At 38.3% G+C, this 9700-nt stretch overlaps 1 protein-coding gene across 1 annotated transcript; it reads left to right on the plus strand.

Annotated features, from left to right (window-relative positions):
- Window positions 1-452: 452 nt before the first annotated feature.
- On the plus strand, window positions 453-9700 carry LOC310932593 (lysosomal-associated transmembrane protein 4B-like; the record flags this gene model as incomplete). The annotated part of the gene is made up of 7 exons (XM_083895919.1): window positions 453-551; window positions 2097-2208; window positions 4118-4191; window positions 4727-4849; window positions 5708-5806; window positions 7108-7203; window positions 9620-9700. The coding sequence occupies 7 exons, from the start codon at window positions 453-455 to the stop codon at window positions 9698-9700; spliced, it is 684 nt and encodes a 227-aa protein (XP_083752045.1).

Genomic DNA, 9700 nt, shown 5'->3' on the forward strand with positions numbered 1-9700 from the left:
TAATCAGTGTACACACACGGGTGTTATGTAATCATATTAACACACTTTCAGAGTGCAGTACAATTCCTCAAAGTCTGACTAAAAAGTCAGAATTCTGACATTGATCACAAAACTATCATTAAAAAAGTCAAAATTCTATACATTTGGCCCCAATCCTCTTCCGTACAGGTCAAATGTTACGTTTCACACCGAGTATGACGAGTGGTTAGAGTTCGAATATCTGTGTTTTATTTTGAAGGCTTCGCTACTTTGACGGTGGCTGCTGTTCCGCTCTGTTAAATCTGTTAATCCACCTCAGTGACGCGCAGCAGCCGTTCACTCAGTGCGTTGGTTATTTCGTCATTAACTCGCGGTGGACGCCTGTCTCTCTCTCTGTCTCTCTGTCTCTCTGTCTGTCTGTCTGCCTGTCTGTGGACACTGTCCCCGCGTCAGTGTGTGATAACGCGGACACGATGATGATGATCTCTCCGTGGGAGCGCTGGTTCTCCAGCAGCTGCTGCCTGTGCTGCCATGTCCGCACAGGAACCATCATTCTGGGCGTCTGGTACATGGTGAGCACCGCCTGACTCATCCATTCATTCATTCTTTCATTCATTCATTCATTCATTCATTCACCTACCAACACTTCACACCTGACATAAACATCAGCTGCTCTTCATATCATTATTATTATTATTATAATATATTTGTTTTATTTAAAGACCATTATGTGTTGTTTGATGTGTTAAAGTTACTGAGCTAAGTTTTTATAAATAGGTTATTTTTTCTTAAATGTGCATCATTTCAGGCAAGAAATAATTCATAAAGTGACTTTTTTGAATGAAAATGTGAGATAAAATAATGTGTTGCCTCTATATGAATCATCAGCTGTGCTAGGGTATACAGCAGAGTTTTTAGATACTAGATAGTGCATAACATATATAACACATTTAACTTAAATTGTAAATATAAAAAAAGAAAGAAAAGCAAAATGCACATTTTGTGTATTTCTTTTAACTGCAGTTAGCAGTGAGTAACATGAAGTCATCAAAGAAGAATTATAAGACGGCACAGACAGAGCCAGGAGGTGTTGATACATAGTTCTGTAAAAAACTGTGTGACTTCTAAACCTCATCCTTTATTCACTAAATCAATTTCTGTTGCACATGCATTGAACTTATATCTCTGCACCAACGTTTTCCACCTCCCTGTGCTGTAAAATCTGCAGTAGTTTAGTTTTTAAATTGATATCAAGGCTGATGGAAACACACTCGGTGGTAGTGTGTTACATTCGGTAACCCCGTTTGGAGAGGAGTAGTGAAACACTATTTCTGCTTTGTTCTGATGTGAATAGGAACATAATCAATCAATAAATCAATAATATTCTGACTGTACATTATTATATTTGGAATATTTTCAGTGTTTTTCCATTTGCGTTAGGTAACAGAGCTTGAATTATGTTGCCTAAGAAAAGCTCTGTTTGATTGAAGGTTAATCCTTTGAAAATATTCACATTACATAGTGTACTATGTTAGAATCTGTTCATCTTTTATGACACATTTTATCTGCTGTGGCCCCTTCACATCAAACCAATGCATAAATCCTTTTCTGGTTCTTCCCATGTCCATCTCCAAACAGGCAGCGTTTACTGTTTGTGACATAGGAACATCACTCACCTCGTCTTCTTCAAATAAACAACTGAAGTGAACTATCCCTTTAACTTACCATGTGGAAATATCCTCTCTCTTTGCTCCCTATGAATAAATTAGCAGCGGGCCTCTTCAGTTACCAGGCTTTGGTGTCAAGCTGCAAATTGGCTTCTGAGAATTTTCCATTGCACTCACCTGATCAGTGGGGGTGTGTGAGTGAGTCATCTGCATAATGAGCCTCACAAACCAGACCAAAACAAAGGCCTGTTCGTGTGAGCCTGAACTCACCACTTTTACTGTACCTGTGTGGTTTTTCAGTGCCTAAACCAAAGGGATGAGATGTAAGTGAGGATTTTTCGAAAGTACGGATACATGACAAGTATTTAATAGCCTTTTAATGATGACTTTCTGCATGTCTGCGTGACCATATTGCTGCCTTTATCTGACCATAAGTCCTCTGTCCTTAAGCTCATCAATGCTGTGGTGTTGCTCATCCTGCTGACGGCTCTCAGTGATCCTGAGCAGTATCACCTGACCAGTGCTGAGTTGGCTAATGACCTGGACGTCATGGATGATGCAAGTAAGTCAAGCCGATGGCGCAGGAGCAGAGCAACAGAAAATAGAATGAAAGAGGCGCAGTCAACCAGTGTTCTGATTTTAGCCTGTCTATAATTTTGAGTTTAAATGTTTTTAAAATTGACAATGACTAATGGTATGATTTATTTTGTTGTTAGGGAGACCTTACACACACATTTTCTTAAATCACACAGCCAAAGCCACACACATGCGAGACATAATGTCCATGTGTGCAGTGTGTTAGAAAAGCCTTCTTAGTCTGAGCATACCTGGTGTGTGCTGCTCAGTCAAATAAGGATAATAATAATAATAATAATAATAATAATAATAATAATAATAAATAATCAAACATTAGTACAGATATACTCATGACATATTGAAATAATTCACTTGGCACTATATGTGTGTGTATATCGCAATATTTTGCATGGCAATATATTGCGATTATTTTGAGACACCAAGTATTTATTTTTTTTAGCATAAAATGTTTAATTGATGTCACAAACAAACACAACGAAACTCTTTGTGGATTAGCACAAAACAATTCAGTCCACTAGATGGTGCCAAGTGGTCGCTGGAGCTGTTGTGTCGCAATATATGATTTCTCGAATATTGCAATATCAAGATAATATCGTATCGTGACTTAAATATCATGATAATATTGCGATAGTATCGTGTTGTGACTTAAATATCATGATAATATTGTGGTAATATCATGTCATGACATAAATATAATGATAATATTGTGATAATATTGTATCGTGACTTAAATATCATGACAATATTCTGATAATATTGTGACTTAAATATCATGATAATATCGTACCATGACTCAAATGTCGTTATAATAGCATATCACAACTCAAATATCGTGATAATATTGTATCACTAATAAAATATTGTGATAATATCCTATCACCACTCAAATGTAGTGATAATATCGTATCACAACTCAAATATTGAGATATCGTATCACGACTTAAATGTAGTGATAATATCGTATCACAACTCAAATATCGTGATAATATCGTATCACGACTTAAATGTAGTGATAATATCGTATCACGACTAAAATATTGAGATACTATCGTATGTTACGACTCAAATATCTTGATATCGTATCGCGACTCTGACTCCAACTGTGTTTTTTCAGTCTTAACATTAATTCTAAAGCTGTTAAATGTGAAGTTGTGTTGTCATTAAGAGTTTCTCTGTGCAACGATGTAAGTGAAGGTAATGAAAATCCATAATTTCATTCAATCAGCCGCCTCATTTTTACTGCCACACGTGAGAAATGCTTCGTTTCCATGTTTAACTGGTCGACAGATTTTCAATCTGGCTTTTAATGTTATAGCCGATAGTCTTTAAATTTTAAACATTGGTTTTTCCCTTTTATTCGTTGTGTTCATTTCATTTTATTGACTTTTATTTCCTTTCCTTATTAACATTAGCATTAAAGGTGCAATACACGTTAAAGCTTACACCATATGCCTTGGAGATATGCAGTTCAAAAAATGGCAAAGACTGAGAACCACTGATGAAAATCTGTCAACCGTGGAAACAGTTTTATTTCCACCATTAAATGGTTAATTTTCTCTGGTGCTGTCATTATGTAATTAAAGTGTTAGTTGTTTTACGTAGAGATGGAATGAGGTCAGGCTAACATGAAGTGTATGACAATCTCATTATTTCCCTGTCTGGTTGACAGATGCAGTGCATGTGTCATTTATTTATTCTTTCTGACACAGTTTTCTCCAGATCAGCAAGGCTTGATGTCGTAAAAAAACATCTTCTGGAATTCAATTTGGACTCGGATGTGCCTCAACCTTGAAAACAATTACAAACAAACAAACAGAGAGTGAAATAAAGTGACAAAAATGACTCTCTAATGTGACTTTTTCCTGCGGTCACAGATATGTGCATCGCCTCTGCGATCTCTCTGCTGATGATTCTTATATGTGGGATGGCAACATATGGTGCATACAAGGTAAATAAATGTGTTTTTTTCCCCCTGGAGTTGGTTGTCAACATGAAACATTTTGATTAGCTTATTATCTGGAGAGGTATAATTAAGATATTTACTTTTTTGTATAAGAATGGTGCTTTTGTCTTATAATAATGTGGGGATGTGGCCTGGAGCCATGACACTGAAATAAAAATGAAGTTAAAGTAAACAATGGTGAAGATCTTAACTAAGCGTCCTGCACAAATTTATTCAGAACAAGTTGGAACAAAGGGGAAGTATCGCTCTAACCTAAATTGTTTTATTAATGTTGCTAGTCCACTGCCACACACACACACACACACACACCTACACAACTTCTATTTTAGAGTCGTTGTGAACATTAAAATAAAATTCTCCGGTGTCATCATTTTAAGGTCACTATAATCTTCTTGTGTGACCCAGTTTGTGGTGATGATTAATGTCCACGGTGTTGCTTAAACAGTGCAGCTTGAGTCTCTACTTGCAGATAAACATATCCTCCTCTTCCTCCTCCTCCTGACTCCTGTGTCTCTTCCAGCTACGAGCCGCTTGGATCATCCCATTTTTCTGCTACCAAATATTTGACTTTGCTCTCAACACCCTGGTCGCTGTCAGCATTGTGATTTACCCCAACACGGTGCAGGACTACCTGCAGCAACTGGTGAGAGACCTGATGTGTTTTTCTCTTAAAGGGATACTTCACCGATTTGAATGTGGCTTTGTATTGATAGAATAGCAGTAGTATTTTTTAGGAAATGTGCTTCCCTCCCTCAGTTTTTCACTGACTTGTAAAAAAATCTGTTTTCCATTTTTCAAAATGTGCCCTACTGTGATGCAAAACGCATCATTTGACTCACAGTAGGGCACATTTGGATAAGGGAAAACAGATTTGTTTTACAAGTCAGGGAAAAACTGAGGGAGGGAAGCACATTTTCTAAAAAATACTACTGCTATTCTAGCAATACAAAGCCACATTCAAATCGGTGAAGTATCCCTTTAAAGGTGAAACTAAATCCCCTTTTCTGAGGCTAAAGTCTGCCCCACACTGACTTCCAATGTTTTCATTCTGAGGAAGCACAGATTAGACCCAGCACAGTCCTGGTCCTGGGGACCCACTGCACACCTGATTCAAATAAATGGCTGATTATCAGGCTTCTGCAGTGTTTGCTGATCAGCTGATCATTTGAATCAGGTGTGTTGGACCAGGATTGAGAAACACTGGACTAGATGATCCAGTAAAAACACAGGACCACACACTTGGCAAAAATCAACAAATGATATTAACTAGCTATACATATACACTGGTTTACACCTGAAAAGGTCATTTAGGGGTTCATTTACAGTTTAAAATCGAAGTCATTGACTTACCAGCTTCTTTGAGGTTCACAATGATTTTTGCACACACTCGACTTTTCATTTATGGTTTCACATTTATTTATGTATTGCTCCAGCTGCCGACACTGTCAAATGAATGGATGCCTCTGTGATGTTTACTGTTGTTTTTCCTCTTCATGTACAGCCTGATAACTTCCCCTACAAAGAGGAGATTGCAGCCCTCAGTAATGTGTGCTTGGTCTTCGTGGTGCTGCTCTTCATTGGCTGCATCCTTGGATTCAAGGTAAAGTTCTTTTTAACCTCAGTGGTACATACACTGGGCCCCCGTGGGTCCTCGAAATCCTTGAAAGTGTGTGAATTTGAAAAACAACGTTTTTGATAATTGCCCTAAATAGACATGGGTCATTGAAAGTGTTTGAAGTTGATATTTAGGTAAATGTCTCCGACGTTTGTTACGATGCCACCTACTGTTTAATGCCCTGCATTGCTTGATGGACACTGTCCACTGTCTCTCTCCGTTGTTGACATGAGATTCCATGCAGAATAATAAGTAACAGTAATGTTGACTTAATGCATCGGAAATGGAAAATTCCAAGATCTCTGTCTCACCAAAGAAAATGACAAAAGCTGACTTTGACCAAGATCCCAAGGACAATCACTCGTCCAGATACAGAGTGTGCTGAAAATCTGTAAAAGCGCCCTAATATCCTTGAATTTGAGGGAATTGGTTCTGGAAAGTCTTTGAAAAATCCTTTGATGTCAACCAAAGTGTGGGAACCGTGTACATAGTCACCTCCATATGTCGGACAGGATTTATTGGATGATTTGTCTCTCACCACAGATCTAAGGAAACATCACCTAAAACAAAACGTGTTTACAAGTTTGCAGAAATGCAGAAGTTTTTTTGGAATACTATAATAAACAGAAGCGAGAGAGCCTCGTGGATGGATGTAACAGATGTGTTGTGTTTGGCCGGACAGATCCAGTAGCAGTCTGCCCTCCCGCTGCGGCAACATGACTGCTGCATGACAGAGATAAACAGGAACTGTGCTCCTCCAAAGTGATTTAGAGTATAAACCACACACAGAGACACTACAAACACAGCCTGAACAACAACAACCAATTTCAGTTTGAGTTTACAGTCTTTTTGTGAGATAAGAAGACTGTGCTGCTTATAAAGCAACAACAGCTGAAACAAAGTGCCAAAACCCAATAGAATACTGTAGAAAATATAAACTATATGTAAAAAATATATCTTTATAGGTTTTGTAATATCCACAACTTTTAAATGTAATTAAATGACCACATGGAGAGGTCTATTTCTTATTTCTTACTGTATGTTATAGGCTTTTTAGAACATGTGTGCATGTGATAATGAGACAACCTCTAAAATATATAAAAAAGGGCAGAACAAAAAACATTTTTTCAACACTTGCATCATAGCTTCAGAGGATACGATGTGACCTAATTGTATTGCGGTGCAACACCTTGGTACAATTTGACATTATTTTTTAAAACTTAAGCACTGTTACATATCACTGATAGATACAACAGAATGTAATATATACAGTGTTTGTTTTTCAGGCTTACCTCATAGCATGTGTGTGGAACTGCTACAGATACGTTAACAGCCGCGGGGCCTCTGAAATCCTGCTCTATGTGACGACCAATGACACCACGGTAAGTCTCATCTGACTTTATTAATGTTTATATACTGCGTGATATTTTACACATGACACAGGTGGCATTTGTTATTATATGGCTGGTTTTGGGGTGTTCACATGGGATTTGTTGACAGAAAAAAACGAGTGACAATGTTCTGAGTCTGTTCTCAAACAAACGTCTGCTTTGTCTCATTGGACCACCTGTGAGAATATTCATCACATTTTTCAGTTTTCCTGTTAGTGACGTGTTTGTGAAAAGTAAAATAATGATGGGAAAGCTCTCACCACTGCCCTAAAAACATTCACACTCACTCATCTCATGTTTAAGCGCGAGTTACAGTTGGGCAAAAGCAGGGAAACTGTAAAACAATGTCTGATCTTGACTTACTCAGTGGTTATTTCACTTGTAAAAGCAGAAGTCCAGTGGAGAAATTACTTCTTTAATTCCATCCAGAAATTGTGTTACATGTTTATCGTCTGCTTAGGTTTGTGGCAGCTGTAAAGTCATGATGTGGAAGAGAGACGAAAGGAAATGTAACAGTAGTAGCAGGTCGTTTTATAAAGACTGCAGCAGAATAGATGAATGATGATACACAGAGGGAGTGATGAGACTCCTTCCTGGCAAAGCCATTATGACGGTGAATAAAGCACAATGGTGGTACAGTGTCCTGTCGGTGTCCTGTTGTCCATGTCTGGCCGTCACACTGCCACTACCCTGCTGCCCACACATCATTAAAACTACTTTGACAGAAAGGAGATGAAAAAGAGGCTGGAAAAACATTTTTTTTTTTTAACCATCTTGAAATACACAGCAGTGTAAGGATCGTTGACCGTGCCGCGCGTTGTGTTTCACAGGTAGTTTGAGAACTCTGCGCTCCTCAGTCAGCAGCTCAACATTCCTCCGAGTGTAACATTCCACACAGTTTGAAACAAGCCACGACACTTGCATACGCTGCAAGACTTTATTATGTGATGTTTTTGGGTTCTACGAAACAGAAATGAGCTCTCTCTCTCTCTCTCACACACACACACACACACACGTGCTGCTAATGTATAAAACACCTGAGCTGTACAGACAGAGAGAACCAGAAGGCCACTCTCTGACTTTTTGACATCATTAGAGTAAAGTAGCAGAGGAACAGGACTCTTACCTTACATATGCTTCACCTCTGTGGGTGTGTTTTTCAGCCAGAGCCAGACATATTCAATTAGAGCTCACCACAGATCACATCTCATACATTTGTGGCTTTTGGACAGGCGGTATATAAGTTACACACTGTTTTGGGTCAAAGGTTGGTTCATTAATTCCACATGAGCCAATTTACCGGATGTATTGAACAGACAAGTCACATAGAGTCACAACTCCTGATGCTTTTTGTTTTACTTTTTTATTAATCTGTCTGGGTTTTAGTTCCTCGTTTCCTGTTTTCCTGTGTGTACATTGTCTAGTTTTGCTTCCTGTCTTGTCTTCCCTGTTGATTATCTGCCCCGCCCTGATGTGTTTCACCTGTGCTTCCCAGTGTATTTATTCTCTGTACTCCCCAATTTGCCGCCTTTGAGTTTTAATTTCAGTCCTTTCACACAGACAGGCCTATGAACCAGTTCCCGAACCTAATTTTGAACCGGCTGCCATGTTCAAACTGAAAAAAAAATGGTTCAGGACCTGAAAAGTTGGTTCTCAGCTGGAACCAAAACATTTTTTTTTTAAACAAACTTTATTTGAAATGAGAAAAATACAGCCAAAATTCATATAAAACAATGTGCATATCAGATATATATGACAGAAAAATAGATCACATATATGCTGTATAAAATATATGAAAATAAATTATGTAATTTAAAGAAACAAACTAACAAAAAAATAAATAAATAAATACATCAATAAATCAAAAATAGGTACAATGTCTTAACTAGGGGCTACGGAAAATAGTTCATCAAAATAAAGCAACGTGCGTTCGCTTTTTTTGTTTGACATATGGGTTAAAGTATCTATGTACAAGTTGAATTCAATTATAAAACCGTTAATGTTAGGGAAGGATTTAGAGAATCGTGCATTATGAATGTTAAATTTACCAAATGCAAGAATAAGATTCGTCATGTAACGCTGGAACCGAAAAATAGTGGTTCTTTCTCACGAACTGTGACATCATCAGTGGACGTGTCATATTCTGTGTCGTGAAGACGACCGGGAAATAGAGGAAGTATGGAGGTTTTGTCACTGTTGTCTTTACTTCCGCCTGAGTAACGCAGAGTAATGTCCTCCCACTTTGGTTCCTCTTGAACTGGTTTGAACGTGGGCTGGTTCACCAGAAAGCATCAAGGTTCTGAGGCTCCAGAATGGAACCAGAACTGTGTTTGTCTGGAAAGCATGATGTGTGAGTCCAAGGCTATTGAATCAACAACAACAAAAAAAGTCTCTTCTTCCTCTCCAGGTGCTGCTTCCTCCCTGCGACGACAGTGTCAGTGTCCATGCCAAGCAGGCTCCTCCACCTTACATCACTGCTGCAGCATGA

The sequence above is a fragment of the Microchirus variegatus genome (assembly GCF_963457635.1).
Source record: "Microchirus variegatus genome assembly, chromosome: 1".
Classification (NCBI taxonomy): Eukaryota; Metazoa; Chordata; class Actinopteri; order Pleuronectiformes; family Soleidae; genus Microchirus; species Microchirus variegatus.